This window comes from Mya arenaria, chromosome 2, assembly GCF_026914265.1.
Source record: "Mya arenaria isolate MELC-2E11 chromosome 2, ASM2691426v1".
Classification (NCBI taxonomy): Eukaryota; Metazoa; Mollusca; class Bivalvia; order Myida; family Myidae; genus Mya; species Mya arenaria.
The window spans coordinates 33,894,461-33,915,102 of NC_069123.1; the positions used below are offsets into that span (position 1 = coordinate 33,894,461).

At 36.0% G+C, this 20,642-nt stretch overlaps 1 protein-coding gene across 1 annotated transcript in view; it reads right to left on the reverse strand.

Moving 5' to 3' along the window:
• Positions 1–7,207: 7,207 nt before the first annotated feature.
• Positions 7,208–20,642, reverse strand: part of LOC128202638 (uncharacterized) — a 114,223-nt gene continuing 100,788 nt past the window's right edge. Inside the window, exons 29-33 of the mRNA XM_052903644.1 lie at positions 19,479–19,564; positions 17,323–17,419; positions 14,652–14,742; positions 13,982–14,092; positions 7,208–12,279 (exon numbers count right to left, since the gene is read on the reverse strand). Coding sequence (XP_052759604.1) covers positions 11,913–12,279; positions 13,982–14,092; positions 14,652–14,742; positions 17,323–17,419; positions 19,479–19,564 — 752 coding nt within the window. The 3' untranslated portion in view covers positions 7,208–11,912. The remainder of the gene's footprint in view (positions 12,280–13,981; positions 14,093–14,651; positions 14,743–17,322; positions 17,420–19,478; positions 19,565–20,642) is intronic.

The following is a 20,642-nucleotide window of genomic DNA, read 5'->3' on the forward strand; positions in this document are numbered from 1 at the left end:
CCTTAAATACAGATACAATATTGACTGAGATAAATCAAATAAAGTCTTTAAGCCTTTTTTATTGGAGTCTAAGCTTTAAGAATTCATGTAAATGGCGATTTATGTTTTTCAATAAAAGAGGTTAAACAAATTTATCATTATTTTATCAGTTTATATTTGGGCATTTATGTGTTAACCCAAAATCAATTCATACAGATGTATTACAAACATATTTTTTTTTGGTCAAAAATCTTTAACTACTTAATAAATAATGCATTTATTGAATTATTATTTACTGATATCAAGATTATAGCCGTGTATCTGATAGCTGAAAATGCAAAAAAATTAAATGATTGGTGAATGCTAAAAGATTTACAGTGATGTACTTATAATAGTCTCATAAGGTAGAAATACCTGTGCTTTCTGCACATTTCTTTCAAATAAACTTGAAATCCTTCATAAGAAACATTGTTTTCGACATCTATTCATCCTTTCTGGTATATTTAAACAATTTTATTAATTGTGGTAAATCTTATATGGGAGTAATAGTGCATCTTTAAAGCTTTTAAATAATTCTAAACATAATAGGCCAATTGTTCAGAACTTTGTTTCAATCTACAATGTTGTTAACGTCATCGTTGTTAACTATAAAATCTTTACTGCTCTGGAAGTTTAATGGATACACTTATGATCTGCTGTATTTTTAACAAGATTTTAGGCAAATAATTTCAGCTGTACCTGTTTTATTTAAATAAATGAGCACATCATTAAAGTGACACTCTTATTCAAAAACAATACAATACACATGTATAACAAACTTAGATTTTGACTGATAAATCTTTAACTACTTAATAAATAAGGCATTTTTGGAATTTATTAAATACTGATAACAAGATTGTAACTGAGTATTTAATAGCTAAAAATGCAAAAATATTTAATGGTTGGTGAAAGCTAAAAACGCAAAAATATTTAATGGTTGGTGAATGCTAAAAGATTTACTGTGATCTACTATAGTCTCACAAGGTAGAAATACCGTGTTTTGTCCACCTTTCTTCAAATTCAGCTCGCTTTCCTTCATAAGAACCATTGTTTTCGACATTAATTCATCCTTTTTGGAATATTAAAACAATAGTATTAATTGTGGTAAATCTTATTTGGGAGTAAACGTGCATCTTAAATAATTCATGTTAAAAGTGTACTACGATCTTGCTCATCATATTGTTAACTTAAACAAGGTTCTGAGCAATTTGCCCAAAATAATTATTATGAATGTGTTATTTAGGATCTTGCATGAGCTGCCTTTTTGAAACAAACTTTTATGAAACCAGTTAGGGAACGTGGCAACGTATTATTATAAGATCTTTGTTCTAACATAACAAATTTGTAGTCCAAAATGAAGTTTTAAGTTATTTTGCAGTTTTAAGGTTTACAATAAGTAATAGCAGGGCAATATAACGTCAATGTCCAGTTATGACAAGCTACTGTAATATAAGAAAGAATGTAAGTGTTGTATACTTGTATAACATCGAAAACAAGAAACGTCATGTGATAAATAAGTTATATTAAATAAATTGCCATGTCTGACTGATTATATTACCTATGTGTTGACTGAGCAGAAGAATGGTTGAGCAATTTAATCTTGTTTAAAATTATTAACTGTAGAAAACTTGTAAACATATTCCATATTAAAGGGACTCATTTATGTATTTTTGGGTCAGAAAAGGAAAAAAATAATTGTGTGTGAAATACAAAGAAAGTGCTTTATATTAAATCATCAGCACACATTCAAATTAGAGGTCTAAAATTAATTAGCTTTAAAAAAATGATATAGAAAAGGATCTGTTTGGGAGTAAAGTGTAAGTAAAGCTATTGAAATTAGGTATTTTAGCCTTGGACTTCAATAAATGAGTATAAGTATCTGTCAATAATTGTTTTTTTTTCATAAAAGTAAGTAAAAATTAACTCAATTTCTACAAAGTTTTTTAAAAAAACAACATGATTTGAGAATGAGTTCTAATCTAAAGGACTACTCATTGCAATAGCTTCTTTAATTTTGCATGTTCTGCATTTTTCTCCATTCCTGATTAGACACAGAAGCTTACAATCAACTATTAAAATTCTATGCTTTTAACTATAGGACATTAATTACACCAATGCGGAGATCACAACTCATGTGTTTTTTTCTTCATATCTCAATCAATTTTATTTGTCTTATGCAAGCATCATTTCGGTGTGTACCTGCATCCAATTACATGCTTGGTTAATTACAAATTTACATTAGCAGCTTGTATAAATTGTGAGCGATGTTCGGATCCACCCAATTGAAGAAAGGGTCCGCGCTGTGACATTTGGAACTCCTCTGCCATTTTTCATCTAAAACAACCTCGGATGTATGCCAGTACATAAGTAAAAGTAGTTCATATATTTAAAAAAGACACGTATGTTTTTTTCTAACATGGTCTAATGTTTAGTGCACAAGTTGAACTTCCATTTCATACTATACATTGGGCTGGTTGCAAGCTATTGAAGCCATGCTTTCATACATATTGAGGTGCAAGATATTGAGACTTAGAATGCTTCCATACATATGGCTTGTTTAACATACACATACCTGGATGGGGTAGAGCACAAACTGTTGTTCACATCTAGATGTAACTGGACGCTTAGTTTTTCGCTTAGTTTTTTGCAAACTCTCTAATGTCAAGACTTAAAATGTTACTCAGAAAACTCTTCTAAGCACATCATGGCTAGAAAAACCCTATCTAAAATTATCAGTGATGTCACAATGAATGTTAGCACATGTGTCTGTCCTCCCTCATGTTTTAGAAAGACTGTAACTTAGTCATGAATGAGGGGAATCAAAAAACTAGGTCACAAAGCCCAAATATGGAAAAAACCTTGTTAACACTCTAGAGGTAACATTTTCAGCCCAAATATCCTGGAAATTTGTTGTTTCGATGATTTCTAGCTCAAATTTGAATATGGGTCAACTGGGGTCAAAAACTAGGTCACAGAGCCCAAACACTCTAGAGGTAACATTTTTCAGCCCAAATATTCTGGAAATTTGTTAGAAAGGTTGTTTTGATGATTTCTATGTCAAGTTTGATTATGGGTCATTTGGGGTCAAAAACTAGGTCTATGGGCCCTAGTATTGAAAGGCCCTGTAAACTGTTTAGAGGCTACATTTTCAGCCCAATGTCAAAAATTACTAAAATTAAACTGCCAGGCTACTGACAAGTCTTGGAAGGGGTTTGCAGATCTGCTTATAGTAGACTTCTATAAAGTTTTCTTCAAATCCTGACCCTTGTGTCAAATTTATCCCTTCCCAACAGTTTAGACCGTTTTACAGGTGAGCGATCTAGGGCCATCATGGCCCTCTTGTTTAATTTTTGGCCCAAGGAGCCATTACATCCGTCGAAATATGCGGATTCACGAACTTATCACAACCCTGGAACATTATCACCTAGGAAGCCTTTGAGAAATATGGCATGTATAGAACCTTGTTATACAAGAATGACAACGAGGGAAAGTCAAGTCAAGTCAAAGTCAAACAACATTTATTCTCTCATACCATAATATATGGCAAAATGAGGTATATAAAATGAACATAAATGACATGGTGGCAGATACATGTTTAAATTTAGAATATGATACCCAACATGGGTATCGGAGAGTCATGAATTTGAACACACACAAACATACACATATTACATACATTTTTGAACGTGAATTACTGCAATTTCTAACAAATAGTCACTTGAAGAAATGCCTGTAATGTTTATTAACAAATACTTGTTTAAACAAAAACAATAACATGTATGAATTAGGCCTTACTGATAGAATAGAATAAGCATTTTACTTTGTAATAAAACACCTTTAATAAAACTTTCGGGCCTAAAATCTGAACATCTTTTGGCATTACTCTGCCAAAGACTTTATTTTACTTTCAACAAGGCTTAAAACTAAACATAATGACCATGATGTTGATTGGATGCCATTTCAAATTCTCCATGATTAATATATGTGTGTACAATACTAGTTTAAAAAAGTAAAAGGTTAAAAACACTTTCTGAAACCCCGGAAAAAATGCATGTAATATTATCTATGTTCCAATCTTGCCATCTGCTAAGCTCACACCTCTCGGCATCACCACATCAACCCGGCATCTCCGTGCCCTTAGAATAATGGGCATAGACTTTGAATGTTTCATCTTTCTGAAGAAGGAGAACGGATTGCTCATGGTAGATTCCCTTACTTTTTTCCAGCTTTTAGGAGCATTCATTGTGCTGTTGGCGGGAGCTTGACCTCCTACAGTGTCCTCTGTACTGACAGAAGTCGAGGCCACAGCAATGTTGTTAGTGGTGTGCTCTCTGATTAAATGACTTTGACCTCCGACTGTGTTCTCTGTACTGATGACAGTTGAGGCCACAGCACTGTTGATAGTTGTGTGCTCTCTGATTGTCTGAAGTGCGAGAATGTGGGGTTGGACACTGCCTTGATTACTATGGAAGGCTCCTGTTTGAATGTAACTGATGGAGTCTGCTATCCTTGTATCAGCACCTTTAGAACATATTACTCGCTGCTTAATTGGCTTTATAATGAGTGAAATGTAAGATTTTCTGTACATTTCATTGAGACAAATATAAAACAAGACATCAAAGACTACAACAACCTTGACATTAAGCAATACATATTTAAGATATGGAATATAATAAGAATTAAACCCAACAAAGGAAATATAAACAATCATGGCCGTAACTGGTACCCATGAAAAGAAAACGATCCCTAAAGCAATCACTCCTTTCTTGATTATTTTTTTCTCTCTTGAAGTTGAACATTGGTAAAGTCTATTCTGTGATTGCGAATGGGTTAATACTGCTGTGCTTCGCATCTCAAACACATTTGCCTTTCTGCCATTATGTTGGATAATATGGGGGGAGCGACCTCGCTCCTCAAGGGCAGCGTTGATCCATCGGTTTATACGGACTTTCTTGATATACAGGTAGATCTTAGTGTAACAGAACAACATCACTAACATAGGGGCCAGCACAACTAAACTGGCAAACACAAGGCCTATAACTGCATGTTCGTACAGCAGTCCGACCTCGAACAGGCAAATTGTAGGTCTGCCATTGATCGAGCTGACGTGGGGATGCCCCCAAGTGCCAAGCATGGATGCCAACTTCTTACAGATGGGATACATGATAATGGCGATGCCAGGAAGCCAAACACAGAACACCAGCATGGCGACGTGCTTCTGGTTACTGATGGACAATGATGTACGGACCATGGTGTGGTATCTGAAATGAAATATCATTGATACATGAACACTCATTTCAACTTTAATATTAGGGTACTGTTCTAAAGTTTAATCACTATGAAGGTTTAAAATTGGACAGAGATTGCTAAAATGATAATTTTAACATCTGGTTTAACATTCACGATACAAGCAATGTAAAACAGCTCTTGGTTTTAGAAAAAGGCTTAGGATTAGTTAAAACTTTTGTGAAACAAGTTTATACCACATTATATTAATCACTCTCAAAGGCACGGTTTTTCGCGAGAGTGGGGTCTCAGGATTAAACTAAAATGACAGCTATTTTCTAAAAGATGTGTAGAACTGGATTCTATTAATTGTACATTTAGTTCAATCTAAATTAAGACAAATCTTTGGACTCATGAACAAGAGTGCCTCTGAGTGGTCACGGATGATTGTCTGTTGTTTTTTCTCACATTTTAACAAGGGGCATCTTTCAATAATTTCAAAGCACAAGTTATGGGCCTAGCTTTATATGTAAATGTTTTCTTTAGCAACATGTGTACAAAGTTTCATTTGAATACCGTTCTTCTTAGCTTCAGCCATGGTAAAAGTAATTGCACTACGACGAGACTAACACAAATAACATTAAGGCTTTCACATACCCCTATTCTTTTCTTCGAAATACAAACAAGCTCAAAGTTACCTGTTTAAAGCTATCCCTGTAGAAGTGTATGTCCCAACAGTTCCTAGCACGATGAAGAGGTAGGTAAACATGTCACAGGCGAGGTGTCTTGGGAGAAACAGCAACCAGTCCACCAGGAGAAAACCAGTCCCACTTACCAGAATGTTCACCAGGAGCAAGTGGTCCGGTTTGCGTAGCGAACGCTTCCTTCCAAACATAATTAGGCATGTTACAATCAGATATATTCCTATAACTTGAATGATCACCGAGATTGCTAATGTTATGTCTGCTTCAATGTACTTATTTATAATTTTATGTTCTGTATTTCTCTCTGTAGTTCTTCCTTGACTCGAAGAATTATGGTTTAAACTCATTTCACATTCGATTTTATAGTAAGCGTCAAGAACGCGTTACCAAAATAAACTCTTTTTTAATTTATAATCTCAAACATTAAAGAACTTGTATCAAGCAAGACATCTTAGATGCTGAGCTAATAAAGGGCAAAGCTCTAACCAACACGTTTTATTCACAATAACAAGTTTACTTGTTCACGGAGTTTTCACACATTCTGCATTTTGACAAACATCGGTCAAGTAAATAACCATATTTGCCAGCAGTTGACGTCAAAGGAAGGAAGGTGATAACTCAAGAATCACAAACATAGCTCTGAGGGGGTATAGAAATGAACCCAAGTCACTGAGTATTTCTAGCAATACATTAGCCGTCTTCTGATTTCATTGCTTGAGTAACAATATTTATTGATCAACATATTTTTTTTTTAATGATGTGCATAATATTCTTATTGCCACCTTAGAAAATTCTACTTTTTATATGACTTTAGCTTGCAAACTTCTTAAGATGTCGCATCATCCAGTTTTTCCAAATGGACGAACAGAAAAAAACATTTCGTCTCCTTGATGCAGGCACTCAATTACTGCTTATATTTCAGATATTGTGTTCTTGCACTAGGCTGACAATTTACACTATTCAACTGATTTTCATAAAACTTTGTCATTGACTTTTTACATATAGCGTATATCATTGTACTTATCTGGTCTGATTTTTGTTCAATTTGATTAACAACCGACTGACACTTTGAATTTCAATTCAGATTTTTCAAAATTGTTTACAAGTATGGCTAGTTCTTTTGACAAAGTGTTTCTAACACTGGCATATGGTGAAACTTAAATCAAGTTTATTTTTATCCTAAAATCATCATATTTTTGGTTGCTGTTTTCAAATGGTCAGAAATGAATATTTTTCATCAACAATAAAATGATCAAAAATCTTCTTAAACTTTTATTTTTCAATTATGACATCCATAACAAGTAATTCTAGTATAAATTACAACAGGTGCCTTCTAACATAGGTAAATGACAAGTACACAAGTCTTAAGTAAATAATACAAAGGTGATTTGGAGCAAAATAAGGGCACCATGAAGCACACCCCAGTGCTGGTCTGTTTTGTGGGGGGTTTTCTCAGTCAAACAAGGGAATTAACTCAATAATAATAAAAGTGAGAGTTATGGGCCTTGCTGTAAGTATGCATATTGTCTCTGGCAACATGTGTACCAAGTTTCATTTCAATAAAGTGAAATCTTTTTTAGTTATGCCCAATGCTACAGTGTTAACATTCTAGCGAAATTGACACCGAGGCTATCACAGTACCCGACCATTTTTTCTTTGAAAAACAGGCATGCTTATAGAACAGATCATAAGTACATGTTAAACAATACTCATTAAACAATATAAAACAAATGTATACTCAAAATTATGCAAATCACACAATGTTTCATTACTATCAAAATGATTTTTAAAGGGATACATTGTCGTGCTAAAATGTCAAATATTAAAAAAAAAATTTGCAAAATATTAGCAAGATGCTAGTTTCAATGATAAACATAAAAATTGATAAAAGCTTCATTGTTAATATTTATTTAAAAAAATGTCACAGAAAATGTTTTGGTAAAAGTGCTTTATAAATAATTATTGTCATATTGAAAATAGTATGATTTTAGGCTCTGGTAGGCTTATAGGCTATTTACTCATAAAAGTAAGTCAGTGAACTCAGTTTCAACAAAAATTAAAACAAATGTTGCCAACAAACTCCATGAATGTTAGTCCCTTTTATCAAGCAGAATGAATGAAAACAAACTAGAATGGCAAAAGATGCACTTTTTGGCCTTAAAGCTGCACTCCCACAGATTGGGGAGTTTTGACAACTTTTTTATTTTTTGTCTTGGAACCAACCATTTTTGCGAAAATCCATGGAAACCAGTTAATTAAGACAGCTGACAAAAAATTAGATGGCAGATTTTTATATTTAAGTTCAAAACATAGATGTTTTATGCATTTTCCATAAAACATTAATTTTCGCACGGAAATATGAAAATCTACGGTCTTTTTAATTTGTCAGCAATCTTTTAACACTGGTTTGCAGATATTTACGCAAAAATTTGCTCATTCCAAGACAAAAAAAAAAAAAAAGTTGTAAAAATGGTAAATCTGTGTGCAGCTTTAATAAAGTTCTGCATCCTTTCGATTATAAGTCAATCAATGTTGTCACAATCATCGTAAAATAAATAAGTTTAAACGCCAAAAAAAATAAACCAGTCACTTTAAGGCCATTTTCTTGGCTTTTATCTACATGACATGAGACACTTCTGATAAGATTAAATAAACATTATAAAGCTATATTTCTGCTTTCATCATGTTACTTTGTCAATACACACTCACTTGCAACAAAGTTCCAACATATTAATTTGGTTACATTTAGTATCAAAATATAAAATAACACAATAAAATGCATAGAAAATGTAAAATACAGCACAATTTCAGTTTTACAATCGCAAGAATGCACGATAGTAATATAGCCAAAAAAAGGGGAATAACTCAATAATTATTAAAAAGAAAGGTAATAGGCCTTGCAGCTCATTTGCATATTGCCCATGGCAACATGTGTACAAATTTCATTTGAAATTTCTTTGATGTGTTTTTAAATCGTATCCTAGGCATACAATGCCGCTGATAATGATGCAGTGGCTAAGACAATTAACATCAACTTATTTCTTTGAAAAAAAGTATGAGCTTAAAAGCCAAACAAAACAAAATCACAGTAGAAATGGTCATGGTAAAAAATGGTCGTTTGCTTTTAATGCAAGTCTTCAGAACAGCACACACAATGATGCAGGGTTCAATATTAAAGCGGGACAAACACAATCGAAAAACTATAATCTCATTAGTATCAAACTCGAAAAAAGCTAAAGTTCACATCAACAATACATGAAAAATAAATTCAAAATTTCGTTTTATACAGAATTACCATATGTATAGTTTTGTATATATATAAGCATAATTGACCAGTCACCAGTTGACAATCAAACAATAAATTGACCAGTCATATAATTAAATTATGCAAATGAGTATAAGCACATGGTTACATTATCCAATGGATTAACTCGTAAACCACCAACAAATGACCTCGACATGTACCAATAACTGTTTCTGCAACAGGTCTGTTTTCCATCTATATCTACATCAACACATTCATAACTCTATAAACAAAAATAGCACTTTTTTAAATAATTGATCGTTATAATATTAACACCACAAACCATAGAAAAGATACAAATATTGATTATATAAATTTTACAAAATATGTAGCACTTTTATACATAAATAATAAACTTGCTATTACATTACAAGCAACAAATTCAAACTAGAGATTGCTTTTTTGAAAAAGCGCTTGTCTCCCCTATTGTGTGGTCGTAGCTGAGAAAAAATAAATGATGGACATGAAATTTGTAACTTTGGACTGGAGACAAACCAACAGTGAAGTTTGGTTTATTCGATTATATTAAATAGTGAAGAGAAGAAAGTGTTGTTGATTAATCATGGAAAATGTAAACGAAGTTTGCATTGTATGAAGTTCCTGGGCGCAAGCGTTATTCAATTATTGATCGGAAACCATTTTTCAGCTCACAGTCATCGTGACCATGACCTTTTACCTACTGATCACAACATCAATAGGGATCATCTACATAACCAACTTGCATACCAAGTATTAAGTTCTTGGGTGCAAGTGTTCTTTAGTTACTGAGCGGTAACCATTTCTTCAACTCAAGGTCATGGCAACCTTGACCTTTGACCTACTGATCTCAAAATCAATAGGGGTCATCTACTAGTCATGACCGACTAGCGTACCAAGAATGAAGTTCCTGGGTACAAGCGTTCTTAAGTTATTGAGCAGAAACCATTTTTAAGCTTAAGGTCACCGCCAACGTATCATTTTTTACCTGAAGGTAACCTTGACCTTTGACCTTTTGATCTGAAAATCAATAGGGGTCATCTTCTAGTCATGAACAACTAGCTTACCAAGTATGAAGTTCCTGAAACCAAAGGATCTTTAGTTATTGAGCGGAAACTTTTTCTTCACTTCAAGGTCATGGCAACCTTGACCTTTGACCTAGTGATCTCAAAATCAATATGGGTCATCTTCTAGTCATGACCAACTAGCATACCAAGTATGAAATTTCTGGTTGCAAGCGTTCTCTAGTTATTGAGCGGAAACAGTTTCTTCACCTCAAGGTCACGGTGACCATGACCATTGACCTATTGATCTCAAAATCAATAGGAGTCATCTACTAGTCATGAACAACTATGAAGTTCCTGGGTACAAGCTTTCTTTAGTTATTGAGCAGAAACCATTTTTAAGCTTAAGGTCACCGCCAACGTATCATTTTTTACCTGAAGGTAACCTTGACCTTTGACCTTTTGATCTCAAAATCAATAGGAGTCATCTAATAGTCATGAACAACTAGCATACCAAGTATGAAGTTCCTGGACCCAAAGGATCTTTAGTTATTGAGTGGAAACCGTTTCTTCACCTCAAGGTCACGTTGACCCTGATCTTTGACCTAGTGACCCCAAATTCAATAGGGGTCATCTACTAGTCATGACCAACTAGCATACCAAGTATGAAGTTCCTGGGTCTAAGAGTTCTATAGTTATTGGGCGGAAACGAAGTGTGACGTACTGACTGACTGACTGACAGACTGATGGACTGACTGACGGACAGGGCAAAAACAATATGTCTCCCCATGAATGGGGGAGACATAAAGATATTACACGCAAATGATTTTTACATGGAAGGTCACCACGACCTTGACTATTGACCTTGTTACCCCCAAAACAATTGGGATCATCTAGACATCATGACCAACCTCACTTCAAAGTTTGGTGAACCTAGATCAAAGCATTCTCCTGATATTGCACGGAAATATTTTTTTACATTAGAGGTCACAGCGACGTTGACCTTTGACCTTGTGACCCCCCAAAATATAGGAGTTTTCTAAACCTCATGATCAACCTCCCTACCAAGTTTGGTGAACCTAGGTCAAACCATTCTCAAGATATTGAGCGGAAATGTTTTTTACATTGGGGGTCGCCGCGACCTTGACCTTTGACCTAGTGACCCCAAAAACAATAGGGATCTTCTACACCTCATGACCAACCTCCCTACCAAGTTTGGTGAACCTAGGTCAAACCGTTCTCAAGATTTTGAGCAGAAATGTTTTTTATATTGGGGGTCGCCGCGACCTTGACCTTTGACCTAGTGACCCCAAAAACAATAGGGATCCTCTACACCTCACGACCAACCTCCCTACCAAGTTTGGTGATCCTAGGTCATGCGGTTTTCCAGTTATCGATCGGAAACGAAGTGTGACGTACGGACGGACTGACGGACTACCGGACTGACGGACAGGGCAAAAACAATATGTCTCCCCCAGAGAGGGGGAGACATAATTACAAAGAATTCACAACCCATGGCATTTTAGTTTATATAGTACCTTCACATCTACAAAATTGCACACTCTCAGTTAATACAGTATTGTCACATCTCCAAAATAGCACACTCTGAGTTAATACAGTACTGTCACATCTCCAAAATAGCACACTTTAAGCTATAAGTAATAACAAGAGTCAACAATGTCATGAGTCACTGATCGTGTATATTGTGTCATCCACATCGTTAGCTGTATCCACACTGCCCGTTTCCTCAGGAGCCCCAGACACGAGCCCTTTTGTCTCCTCCGGGCTCGCACCTTCCATGCTCAAGGGACGAACTCTGACACCGGTCGGTATTTCAGAACTATCATCGGAGAACGATCGCTCCTGTTCAGCCAAGTGTGACGGGGCACTGACTGGTTCCACTGTATTCTCAGGCGTGCTGGGCTCAAGGTCATTGTCAATAGAGTTTGTGGTGACAGGGTCGGCAAAATCTTTGAAGGACTTTATTGACTTGATAATGTTGTGACAGAATATGTCATCAAAACTAAGGGCGTACGGTTCACTTTCTCTGAAATAAAATAACAAACATTCAAGAACACTCTATGGTTTGTTTACCGCTAGGTCTACATTCAGTTAAAGTCACATTTATTGCAGCCAAGTTTTTCTGTCAAAAGTATTTAGTAACTTTAGTGCTATTTAATTTAAACAAAGCAGTCACAGACTGCCATATCCACTGCCAAATTAAGGACAGTATCAACTTCACCTTATGACAAAGGACTACAAATCATGACAAAGGACTACAAAACTTTTCAAGCTATGCTCTAGACAAGATTGCCTGGACGCATACATGCCTTCAATTAATATATCAGATTTCTTCAGGAAATAAAATACTTAGTGTAGCCTTTATCCGACCAATATTTTAAGGGGTAGGTAGGTAGATTTTTTTGTTTTGAATTTTACTTCCTAAGCCCATAATACTATAATGAAAAATGAAAACAAGAGATGTTAGTGAAACATTTATGCCCCCTTGGGAGCCAAATTGTTAGTAGGATTTGGACACTTAAATAAAACACTTAAATAAAATATGGACAATCAGAAAACCTTTTTTCAGCTTACAGTCACACTGACCTTGACCTTTGACCCACTGACCTCAAAATCAATAGGGTTCATCTGCTGGTCATGACCAATAAGCCTACCTAGTATGAGGTCCCTGGGTCAAAGCGTTCTCAAGTTATTGATCGGAAACCGTTTTTCATGTTAAGGTCACACTGACCTTGACCTTTGACCCACTGACCTCAAAATCAATAGGGTTCATCTGCTGGTCATGACCAATACACCTACCAAGTATGAGGTTCCTGGGTCAAAGCGTTCTCAAGTTATTGATCGGAAACCGTTTTTCATGTAAAGGTCACACTGACCTTGACCTTTGACCCACTGACCTCAAAATCAATAGGGTTCATCTGCTGGTCATGACCAATAAGCCTACCTAGTATGAGGTCCCTGGGTCAAAGCGTTCTCAAGTTATTGATCGGAAACCGTTTTTCATGTTAAGGTCACACTGACCTTGACCTTTGACCCACTGACCTCAAAATCAATAGGGTTCATCTGCTGGTCATGACCAATACACCTACCAAGTATGAGGTTCCTGGGTCAAAGCGTTCTCAAGTTATTGATCGGAAACCGTTTTTCATGTAAAGGTCACACTGACCTTGACCTTTGACCCACTGACCTCAAAATCAATAGGGTTCATCTGCTGGTGATGACCAATACACATACCAAGTATGAGGTCCCTCGGTCAAAGCGTTCTCAAGTTATTGATCGGAAACCATTTGGTATTCCGACCGACCGACCGACAGACAGACAGACCGACCGACCGACCGACCGACATGTGCAAAACAATATACCCCACTTTTTTCAAAAGGGGGCATAAAAAACAATTATGACCTCTGTGGAAGCTTATCAATCACGAGAGTAGATGTCAAGTACAACGTTCAATAACTAGCATGCAGTATTAGTAAACAGTGTTGTTATTAATAAGCATGACTGACAGTAACTAAATGGTATAGCTCAGCCTACTCATCACCGTTCCAATATGTCCCGAGTGGTTCCATTCAGTGCATAGGTTGATTAGATGTTACAAGTCCAAAGAACTTTATTGCAACCAGTCCCTGATGTCCATTTTGAGAAGTCAAGAGAATGTCCCCTTGTTTGGGGTCAAACTCAAGAGGCCTTGGTCACCATGCAACCAATCTCATCCTTAACACACATACCTGTTGAAGACCGTAATGGCTATCACTGCTGGATGGGGGATGGGTGGGGGCACCTGGAGCTTGTCAAATTCCGTTACTTCTACAGGACGAGACCAGGGATACACACGTCGCCTATGAATAGTCAAAATCAATGAAAGTAAGTAACCAATGATTGGTGTAATAAATTCTTTTATTGATTTTTCGGTTTTCCTTTTTTTTTTACACATTCACTGACATATATATATATATAAGACATGTACGATGCATGTTCACATTTCCATCGCTGAAGAATAGATAAACCTTAGAGTATTTTTACAATCAAAACAAGATGGTGCCTGAGTGTAAATTCACGAAACAATTTCAAACAAGATTGTTGAAGAGTAACAGTAACTACATTCACAAACCAAACATGATTGTTGAGGAGTAACAGTAACTACATTCACAAACCAAACATGATTGTTGAGGAGTAACAGTAACTACATTCACAAACCAAACATGATTGTTGAGGAGTAACAGTAACTACATTCACAAACCAAACATGATTGTTGAGGAGTAACAGTAACTACATTCACAAACCAAACATGATTGTTGAAGAGTAACAGTAACTACATTCACAAACCAAACATGATTGTTGAGGAGTAACAGTAACTACATTCACAAACCAAACATGATTGTTGAGGAGTAACCATACCTGAGTGTACGGTAGTGGTTTGTCTGTACGATGCTCTCTGTAGGGTTAAAGTAGGACACATCCAGTGATGGTGCTCTTGTGGTGATCTCACCTGAAAATAGGCGATAATGACGGGATTAATTTTATTGATTAAAGCCGCAATTGTACGTAAACAGGTACCATTCAAAACCTATCACATTGCTTTGCAAAAGTTTTCTTACCCAGCAACAAATGATACTAAACACGTACATTAATGATGCCATGGGCTAAGACCAAGCCTCGTAAGTTTTCTGCTAAATACTTCCTCCATACATAACACATTTATTTGCACATTTTAATAACAAAATCACAGCATTACTTCAGATAGGTAAACAAGAAGGACATTTCAATCTTTCCTGTTGGTCTACAAATGTTAAGCCGAATAACGACTGACCATTAGTCAGCAAGCATGCACAACAACATTTTAATATTAAGTAAACATTCAGTAATTGCGTGATCAACAAAGCCAATAACCTAAATGGACAATAAACTTTTGATAGAATTTCCCTGAACGTAATGTCAGACTACATCCATGAGTCATGGCTTTGTCAACCTCAATGCTGATAAATCTTAAGATAATACTCATGCACAATTTTAATGATTAACTAGAAGCGCCGCAATGCGACGAAACCAGGTTTTTGTTATGGGCAATCAGAAATTATAGCTCCCCACCCTCAAAAGCAAGTTCAATCTGCAGCTTCATATAAGCTATATTCACACTAAGATTCATCACTATCCATCAATTCTAACAAAGTTGTTGGGCAGAAAAACATTTTTCTATTTTTAGGAACAGTGACCTTGACCCCACCTCCCAAGCTAGCTCTTCACATAAGCTACCTTCGCTATAAGTTTCATCAATATCTATCAATGCTAACTAAAGTTATTGGGCAGAAACCATTTTTCTATTTTTAGTAACAGTGACCTTGACCCCACCCCCCTCAAAAGAAATTCCAAGCTTGCTCTTCACATAAGCTACTAGTACCTACACACAAAATTTCGTCAATATCTATCAATCCTAACTAAAGTTATTGGGCAGAAACCATTTTCTATTTTTAGTAACAGTGACCTTGACCTTAGCTCCACCCTCCTCAAAAGCAATCCCAAGCTAGCTCTGTACATAAGTTACCTACACACCAAGTTTTATCAATATCTATCAATGCTAACTAAAGTTATTGGGCGGACACCATTTTTAAATTTTTAGTAACAGTGACCTTGACCTTAGCCCAACCCCCCTCAAAAGCAATCCCAAGCTAGCTCTTTACATAAGCTACCCACACACCAAGTTTAATCAATATCTATCAATGCTATCAAAAGTTATTTGGCAAAAAACATTTTTCTATTTCAAGTAACAGTGACATTGACGGTAGCCCCTCCCCACTCAAAAGCAATCCCATGCTAGCTCTTCACAATCATGCTACCTACACACCAAGTTTCATCAATATCTGTCAATCCTAACTAAAATTATTGGGCGGAAACCATTTTTCTATTTTTAGTAATAGTGACCTTGACCTTAGCCCCTCCCCACTCAAAAGCAATTCCAAGCTAGCTCTTCAAATAAGCTACCTACACACTAAGTTTCATCAATATCTATCAATGCTAACTTATGTTATTGGGTAGAAACCATTTTTCTATTTTTAGTAACAGGCGACCTTGACCTTAGCCCCTCCCCACTCAAAAGCAATCCCAAGCTAGCTCTGTACATAAGCTACATACACACCAAGTTTCATCAATATCTATCAATGCTTACTAAAGTTATTTGGCAGAAACCATTTTTCTATTTTAAGTAACAGTGACCTTGACCATTTTTCTATTTTAAGTAATAGTGACCTTGACCTTAGCCCCTCCCCATTCAAAAGCAATCCCAAGCTAGCTCTTCACATAAGCAACTTACACACCAAGTTTCATCAATATCGGTCAATGCTTACTAAAGTTATTGGGCAGAAACCATTTTTCTATTTTAAGTAATAGTGACCTTGACCTTAGCCACTCCCCACTCAATAGCAATCCCAAGCTAGCTCTTCACATAAGCTACCTACACACCAACTTTGGTCAATATCTATCAATCCTAACTAAAGTTATTGGGCAGAAACCATTTTTCTATTTTTAGTAACAGGCGACCTTGACCTTAGCCCCACCCCCCTAAAAAGCTATCCCAAGCTAGCTCTTCACATAAGCTACCTACATACCAAGTTTCATCAATATCTGTCAATGCTAACTTAAGTTATTGGGCAGAAACCATTTTTCTATTTTAAGTAACATAGACCTTGACCATTTTTCTATTTTTTTAGTAATAGTGACCTTGACCTTAGCTCCTCCCAACTCAAAAGCAATCCCAAGCTAGCTCTTCACATAAGCAACTTACACACCAAGTTTCGTCAATATCTATCAATGTTAATTTAAGTTATTGGGCAGAAACCATTTTTCTATTTTTAGTAACAGTGACCTTGACCTTAGCCCAACCCCCTTCAAAAGCAATCCCAAGCTAGCTTTTCCCATAAGCTAACTACACACCAAGTTTCATCAATATCAAAGTTATTGAACAGTTTGACGACCGTCCGCCCGCCCGTCCGCCCGCCCTCCAGCCCAACGACAACCTCATTCAAATAACCCGGTTTTTGTTGAAAACCTGGTTAAAAATTAAGGTACTGCTCACCTGTGTTGGAGTGTACCTCCGTGACAACATCAAGATCGTCATGAACATCAGTCGACTCCATCATGCTCACGTAGCGACCAAGATTAAGGTGCTGTACCTGTGTAAGGAGGTCAAGGTTATTGTGACACTTGTGCAGGTAATGATAAGTGTTTTAAAGGTAACAGTGTGATTTACAAAGGTAATGATAAATTTTAGAAAGGTAATGATAAGGTTTGGAAAGGTAATGGTAAGATTTGAAAGGGTAATGATAAGGTTTGGAAAGGTAATGGTAAGATTTGGAAAGGTAATGTCAAGATCTGTAAAGGTAATAGTAAGGTTTGGAAAAGTAATGACAAGATTTGAAAAGGTAATGGTAAGATTTGTAAAGGTAATGGTAAGATTTGCAAGATTTGTAAAGGTAATGGCAATATTTGTAAAGGTAATGGTAAGATTTGTAAAGGTAATGGCAAGATTTGTAAAGGTAATGGTAAGATCTGAAAAGGTAATGGTAAGGTTTGGAAAGGTAATGGCAAGATTTGTTAAGGTAATGGTAAGATTTGTAAAGGTAATGGTAAGATTTGTAAAGGTAATGGCAAGATTTGTAAAGGTAATGGTAAGGTTTGGAAAGGTAATGGCAAGATTTGTAAAGGTAATGGTAAGGTTTGGAAAGGTAATGGCAAGATTTGTAAAGGTAATGGTAAGGTTTGGAAAGGTAATGGCAAGATTTGTAAAGGTAATGGTAAGGTTTGGAAAGGTAATGGCAAGATTTGTAAAGGTAATGGCAAGATTTGTAAAGGTAATGGTAAGATTTGTAAATGTAATGGCAAGATTTGTAAAGGTAATGGTAAGATTTGAAAGGGTAATGGTAAGATTAGGAAAGGTAATGGAAATATTTTTTGAAGGGTAATGGTAATATTTGGAAATGTAATGGTAAGATTTGGAAAGGTAATGGTAGGTTTTGGAAAGGTAATGGTTATATTTGGAAAGGTAATGGTAAGATTTGAAAGGGTAATGGTAAGACTTGGAAAGGTAATGGTAGGATTTGTTTGGAAAGGTAATGGTAAGATTTGGAAAGGTAATGGTAGGATTTGGAAAGGTAATGGTAAGATTTAGAAAGGTAATGATAATATTGAAAATGTACTGGTAGGATAGCACTATTTATAAAAAAAGTGAAATCTAACCCAGACTGTGTATGTAAATATAAACCACTAACCAATTTCATCCATGCAGCATGCATACAAATTTCACTTCAAAGAAGCAGCACTATAAAATATTCTCTCTGAGAACTATTGAGCTTTAGTTAATGAAGCACTTAAAGCTGCAGGAGACACTGAGGCAAATGTCGTGTTCTTAAGCAATAAAATGCACATTTCAAATTTATCTTGTAACATTATCAGTTAGAAACATGCAATAAAGAATAATTTATATTTCCTGCCCATTCTCATTCACATTCAACTAGTTTAGTATTGAAAATTGAAAAGGATCCCATTTTACTGGTGCACTCTAGAACTTGTTTACAATATGAATTACTTGAGAGGAAATATTAAACAATGCTGATATTGAAAAATTCCACTGAAGTCTTTTGAATTTGTCAAACAGCCAGTATATATATTTCGGACATTAATTTCAAAATATACATTGTAATAACTTTCTAATTTCTGGTATACTACACACAACTTGGTACACACTATATGATATGTTACTGAGAAATGGCTCTTTACTCATACCTGGCATGTAAAATCAACAGTATTTGTTGTTTAAGAGCTTATAAAGGTCTACCAAATGTCTGCCAACGCCCATTATTTATGCCTAAAGTCTGCCCAAGCCCATTTATTCTGCCAAATTTCTACATGAGCCCATTAACTCTGTCAAAAGTTTGCCCATGCCCATGGCCATTTATTCTGTCAAAGGCCTGTTGATTCTGTCAAAGGTCTACCTTAATTCTAGCAAAGGTCTGCCTACACCCAATAATTCTGCCAAAGATCTCACTGCGCCCATTGGTGCATTACGGCTTGTCTGTGTGCCCCAGCACTACTTAAAAGTGCATTTAAATGCCAAAATAGACAAGAGTTTAATGTTAACCTGACAAATATACATTTTAAATCTGTAGTCAAAAGTCACAAACTGATCCTTATAATTCCCAATGTTCAATCCCATTACCATGGTAACCCACACACCTTGAGCTGGAACATGCTGTCAGTGGCTTCCAGGGGAACCAAGAATGACGGCGAGAAAATGGTTGACAGTTTCTGACTTGCTAAGCCTGCAAAAAACAAGCGTTGTGATAAAACTAATTAACTTAAAGTTAATATTATACTAATTAATTTATATAACTTATTTCTCAAGAGATAGGTATTCATAACAGTTACAAGCAATATTTACCTCAAACTGTAAATGATTTTCAACAATGTATCAAAATCCGCCATTTTGTTAAGATAGGGCTAAAAGGGCAGTAAATATATTTTGAACAAGAGATGTTTGTCAAACATTATGCCCCCCCTGAGTGCCATGTTGTCAGGATTATATGGACAATTGAATGAAATATGCATGAACTGAAATGACAGCTGATTTGTTGCCGTTAAGGCAGTTTTAAGATTATGACCATTAAAGTGTGAGGATAGAGTGTGTTATGACAATGACCTTTGACACTATGAACTCAAAATCCAGAGTCATCAGCTGGTCACCAGAAACCTTAATGTCAAGTTCAAGGGCCATGGGCGCAGGCATTGTCAAGTTATCACACAGACAAGTTTTTTTCGTTCAAGGTCACTGTGACCTTGACCTTTGACCCAATGACCCCTTAAATCATAAGGGGTCATCTACAAGTCAGATGCAACTCCAAGTCAAGTTTGAAGGCCATGGGTTCAGGCATTGTTGAGTTATCACTCGGACAACCTTTTACCATTCAAGATCACTGTGACCTTGACCTTTGGAGCTATAAATCCTAAAATCAATAAGGGTGATCTACTGGTCAGGCTTAACATCCATGTCAAGTTTAATGATCATAGGTTCAGGCATTGTTGAAATATCAGTGGGAGAAGATTTGTTAACTTTTTTGCGTTAAAGGTTACTGTGACATTGACCTTGGCCTGATGACCCCCAAAGTCGATAGGGGTCATCTACTGGGCAGGCCCAACCTTCATGTCAAGTTTGATGACCATAGGTCCAGGAATTGTCGAGGTCGCTTTCAAGGTCACTGTGACCTTGACCATTGACCCCTAAAATCAATAGGGGTCATCTACTGGTCAGGCCCAACCTCCATGTCCAGTTTGAGGGCCATGGGTGCAGGCATTGTCGAGTTATCACTCGGACAACCTTTTATCATTCAAGGTCACTGTGAC